At 41.2% G+C, this 21,023-nt stretch overlaps 1 protein-coding gene across 4 annotated transcripts in view; it reads right to left on the bottom strand.

The window, feature by feature from the left end:
• Window positions 1–299: 299 nt before the first annotated feature.
• Window positions 300–21,023, bottom strand: part of HSPBP1 (HSPA (Hsp70) binding protein 1) — a 712,194-nt gene continuing 691,470 nt past the window's right edge. For all 4 annotated transcript variants that reach the window (XM_044059627.1, XM_044059623.1, XM_044059625.1 and 1 more), the window contains one exon: window positions 300–697. Coding sequence is in view for 3 of the 4 variants with exons in the window: in XM_044059623.1 (XP_043915558.1) it covers window positions 620–697 (78 nt within the window). In the remaining variant the exon portion in view is untranslated. The remainder of the gene's footprint in view (window positions 698–21,023) is intronic.

The following is a 21,023-nucleotide window of genomic DNA, read 5'->3' as shown; positions in this document are numbered from 1 at the left end:
CTACTACAGTCTAAATATGGACATCAATTAAAATACACTTTCACACTGTAGGGTCTTACAGATACTGAACAGATCTTTGACAATGTAGAACAGAAGTAAAGCCGACTATATTGCAACTATATAGGTAATAAGTAAATGTCTCATTAAATGATACATTATTGATAACATTTGTATAAAAAAGGCGGGGAGGTGGAATATACCATTAAGAATATACAGTAATTTTGTTGTGTGCATACATGCTGCCTGATTATCCAGGACTTTATAGTAACAGTACAAACCTTATGGTGTCTGGTTAAACATCAGACTTGTTTAAGTCTTTATTAAGCATTATACATATTATACAGCACACAATAAGAACACAATACAGGCACACAAACACGCCCCGTCAAATATTAATGGACATGTTTATTCAAAAGTGTCATGTTTAACCTTTCAGCCTGTTTACTGCTGCCCATATACAATCAAAATTTTTCTTTTAGCAAACTGTTGAATCCTTACACGGTAAGAAGCATATACTGATCAATGTGTGTTTGCTCAAAAGATACTGTCTTTCCTAAGCACAGGATTCTCTGTGGCCAGCTGTTCACATCCAAAGGCCAACAGACAATAAGTTGGACAATCACCGATCCATGAAGCCATCATCTTGGTGTCCACAGAAACATATCTGGAACAGTTCTTCACAGAAATTTAACTCCTCCTATTTTTTTTTTTACCCCAATTGGAGGGGGGTGAAAAAACAGAAAAACATTGAGAAAATTAGAAAAACATATCAAGGAAAGATAATAAAACACCATCAAAACTTAACTTCAAGGTGCAAAGACATTAATTCCTATACTGCAAGCATCAGCTTTTCACACTTATTCATGCCTAACAAATCATCGCTGTTGGGCAAAATATAGAAGGCACGTCATACTTCACTGCCTTTTTTAAATCAGTACTATCTGTTGAGAAGTATACATGAGCATCTTTTAGAATCCTTTTTAACTCTAATATGATGAAGGGATTTTAAAAAAAAGTAGCCATTACTGCAAGGCCAGCAGTGATTTTGCTTACATGCTCTTACACAATTATACAAATATACAACCACCTGGAAGTCTTTACCAGCATTATGAATGATGACATTGAGAAGCAAAGTTCATTGTCCTTCAGAAGAAGCTATGAACAGAGCTTGTTTCATCATATCCAGGACAGCTTAATTCAGTCAAACTACTTACAGTCAAATGCTAGTTCATTTCTGGAGTAAGATCAAAGAGAGAAAAACATTTATACTACCAATTACAGTTTTTAATTGCTTTTAGCTGTGCTGTTTAGTCCTTCCTTATATTTTTTCGCTGTTTGTGTCAGGACTAACCTTCATCCACATGGATTTTTTTTTTCTTTCCATTTACTGACTTCTGTTAGTGTTTGCATGGAGTATGGCTGAAGGCTTTGATCTTGAAATGGATTTCAATCCTAATGGCTTGGGTATATTTATTACTCAGCATTCTGATCGGTTTGGTCGAATGCTGCACATTGATGGTAACCCCTTGCTGCTTTTGAATTCGTTAGAGATTGAGAACCAATATGAAGTGGAAGGTATAGATATGGAAATGTTTACTCCTCACTAAAATAACTACAGAATAAACTTTATAAACCTAAACAGTTGCAGTGGCAATGTTTACACCAAGAAGCATGTTTGCACTTTAAAGTTGTACTGCAAATCCCTAAAATGCCTACCTATGGGGATTTGTACTTCGATCTACTGAGACGACGGCAAATGTTAAATTTGGATCTGAGCTTCAGTTATATGAAGCTCCTGATTGAGTTCTTTGGACTCACTTTCTGGAGAAATTAATGCTTTATAACAACTGCAGAATAGCAAATATTCTTCAGAAGTACACCTGTTAGCTCTTGATGAGATGTATAACGACATCTCAATGTAAGAAGCTAGACTACAAAATCAGAAAAGGAGGAAGACAGAGTGAGATTATATGGACTTTAAGGCCGGGAACATTTTCTTCTTGACCTAGAGGAAATGCTTCAGTTTAGTTGAGTTTTAATAGCAATGCTTCTTTTGATTTAGATGGAAGCAGCGAGGTATCTGAAGGGGATACAACCACGTCTGTCAATGCTTCCACTGTGTCAGTCAAGACCACAACAGACACTAACCAGCAGAATGTGTTGCCTGATGTCTGTAGGAAGATACCTTCTGCTGCCGCATGTCCATCAGTATCTTTTCCCAGTTACTGTTACTTTGTATGACATGGTCTGTGAAAGCACTTACCAATCAAAGTTTTTATTTGCTTTTCATCATGCTGTTTAGCCCTTTCATATATTTATTTATGCTTTAATCTTTGCCCACAGCAGTCAGGAAAATGGACACTTCCAGGTTGGAGTGGTCGCACAGTCAAGGGAGGAAGTTACAGAAGCTTTTGGCAAAAGGAATACAGTGAACTGGAGCCAAGAAAGCATGGGATTGGACAAGGGATCTCTAATTTGGAACATTTTGTCTTCTCTATTAAGTAACAACCAAGCCTCCCTCCCTGAGAGAGGTTTAACATTTATACCAACTTAAAATGCATCTTTCCTCATGAATCAAAAATGTATACTTTTAAGTAACATTATACTTATGTTCCCTCCCTTTACCCACCTCTTGAAGTGTTCTTAAAAACATGTGACTCAGAAGTGATGAATAGTTTGCATGATACCCGTACAGGAAAATTTTTTAATCTGACTCGAAGAGAATTTGCTGATATGAAAAGAGTTAAAAAAAAATAATACTTACATTCATCCAGCGGATAAGGGAGGAGGTATTGTAGTTATGGGCAAAAGTTTTTACATGAATAGGATGAATGAGTTGCTATCTGATTCTGATACTTGTATATGAATACAGAAATTAAATTTGAAATAGAGAAATTAATCAAACATGTACATGATGTTTTATGATTTTTTGATGAGTAAGCTTTTTTAATTTTATCTTTACAAGTTCTTGGGAGTAGAACATCCACTTATTCCTACATTATATGGCATGCGGAAGATACACATGGATCCAGTAGTACCACCCATGTGGCTGATAGTGTCAGGCCGAGGATGGCTCACTGAGCCGCTCTCGGTTTATGTTGAGACCCCTGCTCAATAAAGTACCCACCTTACTTAAGGATACTAAACAGTTCCTGCAGACACTATATGAATGTTCACAAGGCTTTGATAAGGTTTAGGATTGCCTGATGGTTACGTTGGATGCATGTTCCCTGTCCACAGTCATACTGAATGATACAGGGGTTGATTTCATTAAGCTTTTTCTACCTCAAAATAGTGATGACTCTAACAGATAGCTTAATTAATATGTTATTAGAGCTTGTTCTGGAAAATAGTCTTTCTTTTTGATGATAAATATTATCTGCACAGGTTGGGAGAGGCAATGGGCATGGTTTGTGCCAAAAGCTACGCTAACATGGTGTTAGCACACTGGGAATTGACTCAAGTGTTAACCGGTAATCGGTCTTCCCAGTAAATTACGTTTTACAAATCGTTTGTTGACAACATCTTTCTGTTGTGGGTGAGTTCACCCACGATGCTATCTGAATTTGTGAATTACCTTGAAAGTACGACTTCATTTCTACAGTATACTGTGAAGTTTTCATCTTCTGTTATAGATTTTCTAGATGTCAGTATCAAAAGAACTGTGGAAGCTTATTTTAAGACGAACAGCTACAGGAAGTCATGCAGGAAAAATAGTACCCTGCATCGATCTAGTACGCATCCAGGCTATGTCTATAGGAATGTATTAAAGAGTCAATGCATGAGGGCATCCAGATTGAATAATGATGATGACAGTTTAGATAATGCACTTACAAGCTTGCACAGTGACTTCATTGATAGGGGTTATTTTATGAAGGAATTAGAGGGCCCGATACAAGAGGTTTATAGAGGAAAAACTAGTAGAGTGAAACCTTACTTTTCTTCTTGTCCTATTAATTGTGAAACACCTGCTCCAGCCCATGTTACTAAGCCTAATAATATTAGCATGCTGCTATCTTACTCCAGTAACATCAACTTGATCTGTGACATTTTTAAAAAGAGTTGGCCGATTCTAACAGCTGATAAGACAAAAAGTCACTGAAATTACTTATTTGTTATGAGTGAGCCTAATATGAATAAGCCTTCGGAATGGTTGCTTACTTTCCCCTGTTGCTCTTGTAATGTCTGCAGTTACATTTCCCCTGTGAACTGTTTCATTCATTCCACTACAAGGAAACAGTGTATAGCATTGGCGCATGCTAAGTGCGGCAGTACTGATATGGCATACAAAGCGACTTGCACAGTTTGCTCATGTTTTTATGTGAGGGAAACAAATCATTCCCTCATAGAACAGATCCGGAACATATTTGTGATATACGTGGGGGTAAGACCATCAATGATTTAGCTAAGCATGTTAATACACATGGTACTTCACATTCTTTCAATTTCATGGTTTTACAATTAATGCTCAAATATTTCAGAGTGGGGGACATTAAGAATAAGACAGTAACAGCTGAGTTAAGGTGAATGATTATACTACAAGCTGATAAGGGCTATAGTGTGAATGAAGTGACATCTTTAAAGCCTGTACTGAATACATGTGGTTTGTTTTAACTGATCTGTTCTATCAATTATATATATCTGTACTGTTACTTTGTATGACATGGTCTGATGAAGCACTGAATGGGTGTGAAAGCACTTACCAATCAAAGTTTTTATTTGCTTTTCACCATGCTGTTTAGTCCTTTCTTATATTTATTTATGGAGTCCTTTCTTATATTTATTTATGCTTTAATCTTTGCCCACCGTATGTCTATGACTGAGCAATGTTATACGACCACCACAGACACTGTTTCCTGCTACTGATCTGTTGGCTTCCTCCTCAAAGGAAAGTGACTTTTACAGGCCATCCTGTATGTGACCTGAATAGCTGGAGGGATCACGGTAGCTACACGTGGACAAAGATTACAACCAAAAAGCCCATTGACAGACAAGGTGTAATGTGCACATGACAAGATCTCCATCCCACAATTTCTATTTACATTACTCCACAAGAAAACACACTAAAGCATTCTCAACTGTGCTTCCTATGCCATACTCCTACACCTCATTGCACCTTTGTGCAGACTACTATTAAGATCTAGCAGTACAGTGACTGTGCCCATATAGTTTACTTCCCTCACAGGCAGGAAGGGGAGTTAACTAAGTGATCAGTGCTAACCCTCTCTCCCCGTATGTGGCCCTCCGGTTACCATGGATCATCACTGAACATTGGTCACTGACGTTGCAGGCAGGAACAAAATTTCTGCATCAGGTGCCCATCAATGCATAAGCATTATTTTGTTAAGGAAACAAAACTCGTTGCAAATACATATTATCAGAAGATCTTGTAACACTATAGTTAACTAAACTATACTAATGTAAGAGAAATGGCTGTTGCCAACAGTTGATAGAATGATTTCTGTGCTGTTACCAAGTTCTGGAGAGTTAAACCGTTTTTTTTTTTTTTTTGTTTCCCTGTCACCTTACTGACCATTCAGACCTACTCTCCCAGCCACTCCACTTACTCATTCATTCCCTAGATGCAGAGCACAATGGAACATTTGATCCACCATGTTAATAGCCAACTGATCAAAGAGATCAGGCACCACTGCAATGATGGCTTGCTAGACACACCGCCACAAGTGGTACATCTGCATTCCTGCTGGTGTCACCAATGCAGAGATCCAGGTTGCCTCTCTCCAGTGCCTGTGCTGCTAGATGAACACAGATCGTGTGGGGGATAATTAGGTCTTAATCCCTCTATGCTATGGAGTCAGGACAAGATTTACGCAACTTTGATTACAAAGATGTAAAGCAGCCCTTCCAAATGAACACAGAAATGTCATCGGCACCATACCTTTCAACCTGGAAACATCAAAAATCTGGACAAAGGCCCATGATAAATAGGTACAAATCTGGATGCTGATTAACATAAAATTTACATACATAATTGGGTAACCCCACTCACTCCAATGAAACTGTGTGATACCAACGTTCAAATTCAAGCTGAAGAACAGAATCAAAATATGGCCCCAGAGCCTAGATCCTGTAGTAACTGGTAACCATTTTTTTTAAATGTGTAGCAATGATGTTCCCTGGGAAGGGAGAAGATGATGAACCTTAGGATTTTATTTTTGGTGACTAGAAGTATGTGGGTTTTGTGGTAAAGTAGGACATTTAATGGTAGCCAATATTCTTATCTTAGCAAAAGAATATTATAGATTGCGGCCACGATAGTGCAGTGGTTTGTGTTGCCGCTCACAGCAAGAGGTTCTCCGGTTCGATCCTTGGCTGGGGTGCCTTCTGTGCAGAGTCTGCATTTCCTCCCTGTGGTCGTGTGGGTTTCCTCCGGGTGCTCCGGTTTCTTCCCACATCCCAAAGACAAGCTGTAGGTGGATTGGACACTCTAAATTGGCCCTAGGCATCAGTGTGTGCGTGTGTGCCTTCTGTGGAAGGTTGGGCACCGGGCTGGCAACCCAACACCGTAAAACTCCACTGCTAATCATGAGCGGACAGGTGATCCACTGTAGCGACCCCCAACTGGGAAAAGCCGAAAGAACCTCCAAAAGTCATTCTCCATGGCCTACTGATCAGTAGTGTTGCTTGAGTTTGTGCTGCCCGGGGCTGTCTTTGAATTTGCTGCCCTTCGCCCCTCACAAAATTATGGTTGAATGGGGCCCCCATACATAGCCCTCTCCCATCAGCCATTCCAATGTCCCATTACTTGGCTATTTCACTCCATTTACCATAAACACTAATGTGCACACTGCTTTACTTCTACAGTGATTATTTGGATTTCATTTAAAACTTTTATTTTACATTTTATAGCACAAACACTAACAGACATCTGATAAACAAAGCAATATGGTCTCACAATGAAAATAGACTTAGCATTAAAACTTCTCTGCCCTTGAAACTCACATTCATTGAAATAGCACTGAAATCCACATTCAAAGAAAATGCATCTGGACAGTGTTGGATAAAGGTTACCGATGAGCTGTTTTCAAATCATAGGCCTCTTGCACACGAAACATGCATGTGCTCTTTGATACACCTTCCTGATTGTATTAAATTATATTCCTTGTATAATACCTCACACTTGCTAGAGCGCATTTTAAATTTATTGATGCTATGTTGTCCTATCTCACCTTCATTCTTACTGGTAGGGTTTGGAACCGATTCTTGGTTCCGACTCTGCCACATATTAAAGCTCGAGGACTTCCACTGGCTCGTGGCTGTATCCCTATCCCATCATGCTCTAGTGAAGCTCCTCCAGATCTTGTTTACCGCTAAACAGATTGGAGGCTTCCATCTTGCCTCTGGCTAAGTGAACAACTTTTTTACCACTATTATCGTAATTTTTCCTGTTCTACTTTAAATAAGAGCTAGCGTTATTCTTCTTGTGTTTTTTTTCTTTCTTACTGAAAAAATTTGCTGCTGTGTTGTTGCTTTAGGTTGTCATTTTCCATTAAGGCCTTGCTTTTCCCCTATCCAGGTTAAATTACTTACTGTTGTTAAAGAAAATCATGAGACCATTTAAGTTAGAGGGCTGTCACTGCCCATTTTAGTTAGAGGGCATCTTCTTCTTCTTGTTTTATAATTAGTGCTTTTCTTCACTATTTAAAGGAAAGGAGCATTAGCCCATTTAAGTTAGAGGGCTTCCTAATCTTGTCTTTCCCCTCCTAGTTTACTAGTTTAAAAAAAAAAAAAAAAGAAAGAAAGCTCGTCTTTGTATGTATATATAATCATTCCTAGTTTAGGGTGTTAAGTTTTTCCTTAGCTTAGGCTGTTAAATTGTAAGATTGTTAAATTGTTGTTAATGCAGTTTATTTGTCTGCTCTTGCACGCGCGTGTGTGTGTACAGAGACTGAATCATGTCCAAGGAGCATAAAGAATCTAAGCCTCTGGGCTTCAAAAAATGTACCAAATGCAGTCAGAAGATGTCTATTACTGATTCCCATACTATATGTGTCTACTGCTTGGGAGGAATACATCTTCAGGAGACATGCTCAATATGTCACTCTTTTAGCACTAGTGTGCTGTTAGAGCATAAAAAATAAGTTGATCGTGAAAGGTCTTTTGAAATCCCCATTCTAGGAAGCTATAGAGGAAGGTCTGGGCACTTCAGCATCAGTCAAATCTTCTTCAACTAGATCAGAAAAAATGACAAAAAGATCTTCGCCCTCTTCAGGGCAATCTGAGCCATCAAAAAAGTTAAGCAAAATTGCATCTCCAGCTTCAACTACATTGGAACCGACAAAATCTACTTCATCGGCTCCAACCTTTATGGTGCTGATGGAGTTTGAACTCATTAGCCAGTCCCCAGAATTGGAGCCGGTTACTCCTGTTTTGAGATCACCTGTCTTATAATCAGTAAGGTCTCCTACCCTCTCCTCTAAGTCCTCCAGGAGTCTAATGGACAATGATGTGGATAGGGTGGCACGTAGGCTTCTGAAGACACTGGCTGGGTAAACTTCTCTCAGCTCCAACCCACAGGGATTCGGAACCAGCCAAGAACATCCCACCGACATCGATTCCTCCTCCCAGCCGACCCAGGACCTCGGAACCAGAACACTTGGAACTGACTGTTGTGGAACCATCGTTGCCAAGAACCATCCTGGTATCTTCGGGACAGACATCTACTCTGACATCCTCGGTTCCATCTGCAATGGAGTCTGTCCCTAGGAGGACAGATACATTCATTACAGCCCCTTCAGATAAAGTCTTACTGTCCAAGGGTGTCCTTGTACATGCTATGGTGTTGGCAGCAGCCACCAAAAAAGAATTTCTGAAACATCCTCGTCTGTCCAACCACCGAACAAGGAGTCTCGTACGATGGACAGATACAGGACGTGCACTTTTGCTTCAGTGACTTTTGCTCTCCAGTCGCTGAACTATCTGACGCATTTTACAAGGCTACAAAGAGATCTCCTAAAGGAGCTAGGAGATACTCTCCAAGGTACGGCAGCTGAAGGGGTAGCAGACAAGGTTTCCTCTCATCTTTCCATCTTAAATACTGTGGTCAACTCCTCCATGAATCTCAGTTCGTACGCAGCAGATGGAGCGAGCAGAGCAGGGGGTTCAAGAATTTCCCTAAGGAGACATTCCAGGCTGCACTTATGCGACTTTGCAGAATCTTTCAAATCTTCTTTTACTAATGCCCCATTTGATGACTCATCCTTGTTCGGGCCAAAAGTTAAGGAGATGCTAACCAGGTGTGAACAAGAAGGAAAGACACACTCAGCTGTAGGAGTCAGTTTTTCCATACCTTCTAGGCCTTATCCAAAAGGCCAGAAAGGGGGGAAGATGTGGTTTCGTAAATCCCAGATAGTTTTTTCAGACACACGTGGTGACTCTTCCCCTAGGGGCAGAGGGGTAGTACAAATGGAAGACGCCGTCCACGCAGCAGATGGGGGCCACAAAACCAGGGTGACAGAGAGTCTCCGTATTCAGCCCTTTCAGCGCTCCTGAAGGGAGGCCCATCTGTCCAACTCTGGAGCCAGTCAGGGGTCGCTTATCTTTGCACCTACAAACCTGGCTGGAAATAACAAAAGACAAGTGGGTACAAGGTATCACATCCAGAGGATACTCCATACCATTTTCTCTTCCCGTCCCAAACATAAAGAAAATCCCAGACATTCCACCCAATCAGAGGGATCAAGCATCTCTAGAAATTCAAAAGTTACTAGACAAAAGAATCATCCAGAGAGTCCCTGCAGACCAAATAGGATCCGGAACTTACTCAAGATTCTTTTTAGTGCCAAAAAGAACAGGGGACTGGATACCAATTTTGGATATCAGCAGATTAAACAATTCAGTAAAAAAGACCACGTTCTGGATGGTAACAATGCAGTCAATTCTTTCATTTTTGGGGAAAGACAAATGTATGTGTTCTATAGACCTCCAGGATATGTACTACCACATAAAGATGGACAGGTCATCCGAAGTCATCTGCACTTCTGGCTGGGAGCCAGTCATTACCAGTTTCAAGCTCTGCCCTTTGGTCTCACCACAGCCCCCAGAGTGTTCACCAAGTGCATGGCAGCAGTAATGGCTCACCTGAGACTTCTAGGATTCCAAGTGTTTCCGTATCTAGATGACTGGCTCCTAACTGCCACTATCAAGCATTTACTACTGGAATCAAGAGACACCAATCTTTCTCTCTGCTCTCACCTGGGAATCACAATAAATTATGAAAAATGTGCCTTGTTGCCATCGCAACATATGTTTATAGGAGCAGATCTAGATACAATAAACATGAAGGCAAAACTTCTTCCAGAAAGAGTTCTAGTTCGGAGACAGCAAATCTCCAACCTTCTCTCCAAAACAAAAGTACAGGCAAGAACAATCTTGAAAGTCTTGGGCACCATGGCATCTATGATAACTTTAGTTCCGCTAGCATGCATACACATGAGAATTCTACAGTGGCTTCTATTCACCCAGTGTTTGTTACAAGAACTACCCATGTCTCACCAGATTCTGTTAACAGAGTCCTGCAAGAAGGACCTTCGCTTGTGGCTTTACTCTAGTCAAGTAACATCTGGTCAGCCTTTTCTTTCCCCTCAGCCGGTGGCCACAGTGACCATGGATGTCTCCCAGATAGGGTGGGGGGGGGCATTATCTGGGCAGGACAGTTCAAAGCACTTGGCAGGATCACGAGGCCCACTTGAACATCAGTATCCTACAGATGAGGGCGGTGCTTTTGACATTGCAGGCACTCCAGGACTCTTCCGCTGGGAACAACTGCAATTCAGATGGCATATCAGTTGTCTGGTACATAAACAAGCAAGGAGGGACTAGGTCTTACCCCCTTTGCTGAGAAGCCCTCAGATTATGGCAATGGGCAATGTCCTTCCAACGCTTTCTAATAGCAATGCACATCCCAGGGAGGTCCAATATGATAGCAGACAAACTCAGCAGTGCTATTCTCGTGCCCCACGAGTGGTCCCTAAAACAAGAAGTAGCGGAGAGGATCTTCCGCAAATGGGGCCAGCCTTGCTGCGACCTTTTTGCCACATCCATGAATGCCAAATGCAGTAGCTATTATGCCCTAATCCCCCTTCTGGGGGAGTCACCAAGAGATGCACTTGTACACGATTGGCCCCTGGGACTTCTGTATGCCTTTCCTCCTTTCTACTAATACCAATGTTCTCCAGAAATCCAACTCGTTGGGAAGCAGGCTAATTCTCATTGCACAATATTGGTCTCATCAGATTTGGTTCCCCTTCCTTTGGCCTCATCTTCAGGAGGAGCCGTGGGTTCTGGACCCAGTTCCAGACCTTCTGACTCATTCATCCGGAATGCTCCACCCTTGTCTTCCAACCCCAAAATTGACAGCTTGGCTGCTCCGATTCCAAATATAGCCAGGCTTCCTAACCTCCGTCATTCAGTCAAGCATATCTTGGTCTCTTCTCATAAAGCTTCAGCAAGAAAGTTTTATATCAGTAAATGGAAGAGGTTTTCTTCCTGAGCTCTGATTAGACACATTGATCCATTCTCTGCTCCTATAAATTCTATCCTTGAATTTCTGGTAAAACTATTTAACGAAGGCACAGCTGCAGCTACCATTTGTGTACAGTTAGCAGCAATATCTAATTTCCATATAAGTGATTTCACCCCTAATTTGATGTCTCACAAAATATGAAAAGCCTTCCTGAATGGTACTAACTTGTTAAGACCACCCATAAAAATACCCCTGCCACCATGGGACCTAAACTTTGTTCAGTCTTGCTTGATGCTACCTCCCTTTGAGCCTGCGTCATTATGTGATCAAAAATTTTTAACGTGGAAGACTATTATGCTGATTGCCATCACTTCTGGTAGAAGAGTTTCAAAGCTGCAAGCTTTATCGATCAAGCCACCATAGATGCTTTTTCATAAGACAGAGTATCCCTTCGAATAAACCCATCCTTCCTGCCAAAGGTATGTTCAGAATCTAACCTAAATCAGTCCATAGAGTTAACAGTTTTCTTTCCAAATCATGGCAACAAGGCAGAATATAAACTTCACTAACTGGATGTTCATATGCAATTACGTTTCTACTTGCATAGAACAAAGGACTTCAGGAAATCTGATCAGTTATTTATGTCATTTTCAGAAGCATAGAAAGGTGCCCCTATATTTAAGGTCACTCTCTCAAAATGGCTCAGATTGTATCACTTTTATATATGAATCCAATAACAAGATTCTTCCCTTTAAAGTCAAAGCCCATTCCAGAAGAGCCATGGGAACATCTTCTGTTTTTAGAGTGAGGCAATTGTGCTGCTGCGACTTGGGCAACGCCTCATACCTTTATCAGTCATTACAAAGCAGATTTGGCCTCCAGGAACAGGGCCTCCTTTGGGTCCACTATCCTGAAGAATATAATCCTGTGAGCCACCCAAGAAATATGGTGCTAGGGACGCTGTCCGAACCAGTAAGAATGAAGGTTAGATAGGACAACATAACATAAAGAAGTTACATACTCACCATAATGTTCCATGTTTGTTGTCCATCTCGGCTTCATTCTTACATCCCACCCTCCTTCCCCTACCTATGGCTCCTGGAGAACAATAGAGAACAAAGAGGTTCTTTCTCTGGCAAGTGTGTCGCTGGCCTTCTTCATTATTTTCATAATAGGTACTGATGTTACCTTGGGTTCATAATGGTATCAGCAAGCAAGACCTGGGGAGCTTCACTAGAGCATGATGGGATAGGGATACACCTACAAGCCAGTGGAAGTCCTCAAGCTTTAGTATGCGGCCGAGTGGGAACCGAGAATCGGTTCCGAACCAAACCAGTAAGAATGAAGGCGATATGGACAACAAACAAGGAACATTATGGTGAGTGCATAACTTCTTTTTTTGAACATTTTTTCAGTAAGCAATGAAACAAAATGCATGAACCAATAATGACAAAACTGCCCAATCCAGAACATTTCCATCATAAAAGTATACTCACACTTCTACAATCCACCAATATCAGTAAATATGCACAATCTCTGCAGAAGTAAGTCATCTAAATAATTTCACATTAAAGAGATCTGTAACTAATGAAGAGGTTTCTGCTAGCAAACAACTTTATATTTCATTGTTTCATCTACAAATAAAGTGCCTGTTGCCCGTAAGGAATAGACTGTCTGTGTTATATTGAAAAAAAAAATGATAAACTAGTAATACTGCAAATAGGGAATGGATGTCAAACTGATTACAGGTTCATAGTTACTAGGTATCTCTGCCAAAGAGGACATTCTCAGGACTGCAGCATCCACCCCCTTTAAAAGTACAACACACTACAGTATCGGCAATCCATCTACATACTGTGGTAGTATAACCCACAGCCTTCTGATTCAAAAGCAAGTATTCTACCTGTTGTACTACTAACAACACCGGCTTGGCATAAGCAGCACTAAAGTTATCTCCCCTGAAGAACTATGCAGCACAAGAAATCTGAAAAAAGGCAAAATTTACTGCGGTGGGGACAAAGGCCAAAAAAGACAGGGACACATTTTAAACTTTGCTTGTATAATCTTGGAAAGTTACTAAAATAAGACGTTTTCTGTTACCATGCCATTCCTGAAAAATAGGAAGACTGAAACTTAAACAGCTATCATCATTTAGTGAATTCAGTTCTCACTGACTTGCTAGAAAACCACAAATTTTAAGAAGAACAGACCAAAAGTTATATGAGCCAAACTCTGAACCGCAAAAATCACAAGTGGTGATATGGGTAGGGAATTCAGGCTCTTCCTCCTTGTACCTAAGGTACACGGTTTGAGCCTGATTAACACTAACCACCAGGTTTAGTTAACTGGAGCATTTTATACACACACAAAACAAATTTGCTGCTGACATATAAATAGAGATTCACTTGCTTAACTGCCTTAAAGATCAGTAAACAGAAAAAAAAAAAACGAGAAGTAGTTCCAAAATTTACTGAAATACACGGACACATACAAGGCTTTAAGCGCTTTTCGTTTGCACTGAAGCAAACTTCTTCAGAAGACCTTGCAAATAAAACCGCCACAATTTAAAATACATCACTGCTTACATCACAAGTATAATTACTATACAGGAAAACAGCTTAAAGTTGTAAAACCATATAAACCTGAACTCACTACAATAATACCATTTTACACAATTGTAACCTTTCATGTTGTATCTTGTCATAAAACCTCTCGAAAAGACAGGATACATAAAAGTGATAGTAAAAATTAAAAAGTGTGATAAGTGTAACACACTAGTTGGATCACCTATTCTTGAGCAATAATAAGGAGATACAATACTATAATAACGTCAAATGAGTAAAAATCCCACATAACAAATCCTTTTAAAAACATGGCCCAAACCATAATATCTTGTAGCATGGAACATACTATCTACCAAGACTTTTATTTTTCAAAATACAACTGATAGAACACAGATCGTTCAAGCCAGGAGGTTTGCATGCATCAAGTCTGATTTGCCATGCCAATTCCAATTCTTCTAAAAGGATTGGCAGCGGGCTTCCTCTTATAGATGGAACTATTTGGTCTATAGCCATGAATGCAAAAGTATGGTTAGGAAAAAAATGTACGTGTTTCGCAAGTGCATTGTCTAACTTGCCTTTGTTGATCGCATACAGATGTTCATAAACTCTCTCACGCAGTTTACGTTCTGTTTTGCCAATATAAAAGGCAGAACAGTGTTTACATGTAGCTAGGTAGACAATGAATTTAGACTGACAAATTAAACTAAAATCTAAGCTTGTATTCCTTGTTGTTGATCACAAATGAACTAGATGTAACCATGTGTTTGCAATAATTACATGCCTCACATTTAACCATACCAGTTGATTTAATACTGTATGAATTCGCCAACTCAAGGTGGTTCTTCTAATTCCTACCCCTTCTAAAACTCGTATGGAATGTATGCCCGAGTTTATCCCAAAGAACTGGGGATGTCCTAAGAAGTTCCCAGTTTTTCTTCAATATACCTTGTTACTAAGTAACTGTCACTACAAAAGGTGGTTGTAAATTTCAAACAGGAATCACTATCAGTGGGTGCCCTATTGTTAATACTTGGCAAGGTTACTAAATCAACAGGCTCGCCTGCCAACTCCAAAACCACATCTGTCTGGAGTTTAGCTGTTAAAATTGGAGAGTAAACTTTGTTATGTCTTTTAATAGTAACCTCATCTATCAACCTAATAATTAGGTCCTCTGAGTACCCCCGGCTCAGGAACATAGATTTAAGACGATCACATTCCGCAAGAAAGTCACACAATTGAGTGTTTATACGTGCCGCTCTTACTAACTGACCTTTCACAACTGATTGTTTCTGATAAAAAGGATGGCAACTCGAAAAATGAAGAAAATCATTCGAGTACGTTGCCTTCCTGTAAATACTTGCTTGGAAACAATGTTGTGATCTGTTTTTAACTAACATCAGGTCTAAGTAGGATATGGCATCCGTATCAAATGTGGACGTGAACCTAAGAAATTCAGTTGTACTGTTAAAGTGATGGACAAAGTCAGTGGCTTCATTGACTAGACCCTTGAACAGGATGAAAATATCATCCAAAAAACGAGTGTAATATATCACATTACTGGTTGTAGTACTGTCCTTAAATACAAATTCATGTTCCCATTGAGCCATAACCATGTTGGCAAAACTGCGAAAAGCGCTTAAAGCCTTACATGTGTCTGTGTATTTCAGTAAATTTTGGAACTACTTCTCGTTTGCTGTTTTTTCTGTGTTTACTAGTGTTCCAGTTGTCAGTGAATTCTTTGCCTTAAAGATCAAACGGAGACACAAATAAAATGTAAATATGAACACACACACACACACACACACACACACACACACACACACACACACACACACACACACACACACACACACTTTACTTGCTTAAATATAGAGATTCACTTGCTTAACTGCTGTAAAATATAAACAGAGATTCACTTGCTTAACTGCCGTAAATATAACTAGAGATTCACTTGCTTAACTGCCTTAAAGATCAAATGGGAATAGGAATAAACAGTTCTGCATGGAGGAGACTGGCATTAATCAAACTGTGGAGATTCACTTGCTTAACTGCTTTAATATGGAGATCAAACGGAGACATAAATAAACAGTTTCACTTGCTTAACTGCAGTAAATATAAATATTCACTTGCATAAAGTACAGTTTTGTACTTACCATAAATGTTGATGTTCGAGTGCTAATACAGCTGCAGTCATAACAGATGGGTTTTCCTGCCGTCAGGCGGGTCCTCGGTCGGCCGAATTCCAAAGTCTAGGTCCGGCGTCGGTTGTCGTTGCTTCTTCCCTGATGTCAGTGCGACAGGGGTATAAAAGAACCAGCCGACGCCATTTTCTTCAGTTTTTCTTGCCCCAGATGTCAGGTGCCCCCAGAAGGAAGGCAATACATAAATTTATGTAATAATGCAATGCAATACAATCAAAAAAACAGTAGTTGCAAGCAAATACACCATAAATGAATACCCCAATCAGGTTGTATGAGGAGGTGTTAGCCAATAGGCCTGTCCCAAGAGGGGAAGGAGGGAGGGAAACCTGGACTGCAGCTGTATTAGCACTCGAACATCTACATTTATGGTAGGTACAAAACTATACTATGTTCATCGTGCATACAGCTGCAGTCATAACAGATGGGTAGAATCCCAAAGCTAAAAAAAAAAAAAAAGGGTGGTAGGCACTAGGTGGAACTAGGAGGAGCCAGGATGCCCTGCAAGACTGCAGTGGCAAAGCCTGCTCTAGTTTTGGAGTATAATGGTAGGTGATAGTGCTTGGAGAAGGTATGCACAGAACTCCAAGTGGCTGCTTCCAAAATATCTTTGGTAGGAACCCCTCTGAGGAAAGCTAAAGAGGTAGCTGTGGCACTTGTGGAGTGAGATCTGATGCCTGCAGGTACAGTTTTACCATGAAAAGAGTAACAAAAACGTATGCAGTGGGCTATCCATTTTGAGATTGTCTGTTTGGAAATTGGCTTCCCTTGAGCTCCCGTAGCATAGGACACAAAGAGTTGCTCTGATTTTCTGAAAGGCTTTGTTCTGTCCAAATAATAACGCAGCTGTTTGTGGATGTCCAAGGAATGTAATAGTCTCTCCCCTTTGTTTTGAGGATTAGGGTAAAAGGTAGGTAAGTGGATATTCTGATTCAAAGCTACCCTGGATACCACCTTTGGCATAAAGGACGGGTTGGTTCATAAGGAAACTCTGTCCTGATGGAAAATGATGAAAGGCTGCACAGCCATGAGGGCTTGTAGTTCCGATACCCTGCGAGCTGAGGTGATAGCCAGAAGGAAGGCCGTTTTCCAGGACAAATATTGCAATTCTGTTGAGGCAGCTGGCTCAAAAGGAGGCAAGGTCAGTTTTTCTAGAATGAAATTGAGGTCCCAAGCAGGTACTGGTTGTTTCCTTGTGGGTTTTATATTCTTAGCCCCTCTGAGGAACAGTCTTAAGAGGGGGTGAGAGAATAAAGGAGGATCAGTGTTGTATTCTGCAGAAATGGCTGAGGCATGGATTTTGATGGAGGAGAATGAAAGTCCACTGCTTAGTATCTCAGCTAGATACTGTAATATTTGAGGTAAATTCAGTATTCCAGGATTCTGGCCCTTTTTCTCATTCCAGGCACAAAACCGTTTCCATTTTGCGGAGTAAGCTTTTCTAGTAGAAGGCCTTCTGGCCTCCAAAATGACATCCTGCACCTCCTTGGAGAGTAGGGTCTGTTGTGAAGTTAAGGAATCTTCCATGCGGCCAGATTGAGTGTTTTCAGCTGACTGTGAAGAGTTTTGAAGCTGTGCTGAGTCAGAAGAAGAGGCATTAGAGGTAGGGTCCATGGTGGGGAATGTGTCAGGCTCCTCAGGAGTGGGTACCAGTGTTGTCTTGGCAAGTCTGGAGCAATGAGAATCATCTTTGGTCTGTCTGCTCTGGTTTTAATAGAACTTTGGGCAGCAAAGGAAGAGGTGGAAAGGCATAAACTGTCATTGTTGTCCAACTGAAAGAGAGTACGTCCACTCTCCAGGCCTGTGGATGAAAAGTCCTTGAGCAGAATTTTGCCAATTGGTGATTTTTGTGGGAGGCAAAGAGATCTATGTCTGACCTTCCCCATGCTTGAATTATCTCTGTAAAAACTTGAGGATGCAACTTCCATTCGTGTGGATCTGTCATATTTCTGCTTAGGTTGTCTGCCAGCGTGTTTTCCTTGCCTGGCAAGTACTGTGCTTGAAGTTCGATTTGTAATTCCAGAGCCATGTTCCAAAGAGACATGGCCAGCCTGCATAGGGGGTATGAATGGGTTCCTCCCTGTTTGTTTATGTACCACATTACTGTGGTGTTGTCTGTCCTTATCAATAGTTGACCTGGATGCAGAAGGTCTTTGAAAGCTATAATAGCATTTATTACTGCTAGCATTTCCTTTTGTTTGATGTGTAGGTGCTTTTCTTTTTGGGACCATTTGCCCTGAATGCACCGATCTGTCATGTGCGCCCCCCAGGCGTAGTCCGAGGCGTCTGTTGTGATGACTTGATTTGCTTGAGGCTTGCAGAATGGGAGACCTGTGTTTCTTTGGCATGCTTGAGCCCACCACAGAAATTCCTTTTGAAGACATGGAATCAGTGGTATTATTGTTTCCAAACTGTGGCTGTGTTGAGACCATAGGTACCATTGAAGTTTCCTCATATGCAGCTTTGCACATGGGATTAGTAGGATGCAAGATGCCATGAATCCCAGAGCCTGCAGGATTTTCCTTGCAGTCAGCCTGGTGAAATTTGCTAGTTTTCTGAAGTATTGAGTTAGTTGCCCCTGTTTCTCTGGCGTGAGGTCGGCCATCTGGGTGTTTGTGTCCAAGTTGGCACCCAGGAAAATTATTGTTTGAGAGGGTATTAGCCTTGATTTCTTTTTGTTGACTGTGTATCCCAGAGAATTCAACAACATTATTACAAAAGCCAGATGTTTCAGAAGTATGTGCTTGCTGTCCGCTTGGATCAGGCAGTCGTCCAAATATGGGTATATTTGTATCCCTTGAAGTCTGCAGTAGGCAATTACTGATACCAGGCATTTTGTGAATACTCTGGGCGCAGTAGATAAGCCAAAGGGCAATGCAGAGAATTGATAATGGGTTGAACCTGCAAGAAATCTGAGGTATCTTCTGCAATCGTGTCTGATTGGGACATGCAGGTATGCCTCCTTGAGGTCCAATGTTACCAGCCAAGACTCCTTGCCCAGCATGGGAAGAAGCTGCTGTAATGTGAGCATCTTGAATTTTGGCACGAGTAAAAATGTGTTTAGGATGGATAGGTCAAAAATAGGTCTCCAATCTTTTCCCTTCCTTGGTACCAGGAATAGTCTGGAGTAAAAACCTTGACCTTGTTCTTGTGTAGGTACCTCTTGAATAGCTTTCATGTCCATGAGATCTGAAATTTGTTTTTGTGCCTCTGCCCTTTGATTGTGTGGCAGGTTTGGCATGCCTCTCATTTTTGGAAGGGTGTGAAAATGGAATCTGTAGCCTCTGTTTATAATGTCCAGGATCCATTTGTCTTTTGTGACAATATGCCAATTTTTCGAAAATAATGCCAGTTTTCCGCCTAAAGGTGCTGCCATTTGAGCCTTGCTTGGCAGGCAAAGGGGAAAGTCATTGGGTCTGCTTTCTGAATGGCTGTGAACTATCCTCACCACCTCTTTGTGCAGGAGCTTGCCATTGTTTGCCTCTAAACGATCATTGAGATTGCCCTCCGCCCCTTGGGTGCCTGTATCTACCTCTTTGGGGTCTGTCCGTGGCTGGAAAGGACCAATTTTTGGAAGGCCAATTTCTACTGAAACGTGGAGGTTGTACCTGTAGGAAATCTTTAACTGTTTGCATTGATTTAGCCTTTTCCTCCATTTTAATACCTCCTCAGCTTTAACACCAAATAATACATCTTTTTGCAGAGGGGCATCTAGTAATTTAGCTTTGACATGATCTGGTAAGGTTTGCTCTTTGAGCCAGGCATGTCTACGTATGACTGATCCTGTAACAGCAGCTCTACATGAGGCCTCTAAAGCATCAAGACCACATTGCAAAGTATGTTTACCCACTTGTTCTGCACTATGCATCAAATCCTGCAACTCCTTCAAGTCTGGTTGTTCAGGTTGTGACATTTTGCTTCTCAACTGTGATAACAGAAACTGTTGGTACTTTAACATATGGAACTGGCAGTTTAATGCCCTCATGGTTAAGGTGGCCGAGGTGTATACCTTTTTCCCCCACCTTTCTAAAGCTCTGGAATCTCTTTCTGAAGGTAATGGATTTTTAGCAGTGGAGGCCTTAATTCCCTTGGGGCCCTGTGAGATAGTTTCTGGGTCAGCCGCATGGCTTTTGTATAGGAATTGGTGTGAGTCAGGAACCCGGTAATACCTGTCAGGCTTGACTGGGGCTGGAGGTAAAGAGTCTGGGTTAAGGCAGGCCTCCGAATACACATCATCTAGAATGTCTAAGACAGGAGGTATAGCCAGAGGCCTGTGCTGAGGGAGCAAGAGAAAATCCCTAAGCCTTTTCTTGGAGTCTGAGTACTCTTGGCCTTCCCAGTGGAAGTGTTCCCTCAAGGTATGCAAGGTTTCCCCAAAAGAGTAATCCTCAGGGGGGAGACAGAGGGAATGGACTCCTCTGCATCAGAATCCTCAAAAGGGGAGTATGAATGTTGCTGGTCATCAGAATGCTCTGAAATAATGGAGACCTGGTCCGAGGAGAGGGATTCTTCCTCCACTCTGGGCCTTTTGTCCGGGGGGGGGGGGGGGTTGAGAACCCCTGATAAGAGTAATCAAATCCTCAGCCATTTTGAGCATCTGCTTTTTAGGCATGGGGCCTTGAGAAGGGCCCTGTGGAGCTTGTCTCTTAGCATGCATGGCTGCTTTAGACTTAGTGAAAGCCTTGATGGAAAAAGAAGAGGAAGGCCTGAAGACACCTTGAGAGGTGGCAGACCTGTCTAAACTCTGAGTTTCACCGCCAAGAGTGACTTCGGTAT

The sequence above is a fragment of the Protopterus annectens genome, chromosome 17.part0, assembly GCF_019279795.1.
Source record: "Protopterus annectens isolate FY-2018-M chromosome 17.part0, PAN1.0, whole genome shotgun sequence".
Taxonomy (NCBI): domain Eukaryota; kingdom Metazoa; phylum Chordata; order Ceratodontiformes; family Protopteridae; genus Protopterus; species Protopterus annectens.
The sequence above is the reverse complement of the archived record's forward strand: the minus strand, read 5'-3'. Positions and strand labels throughout refer to the sequence as shown.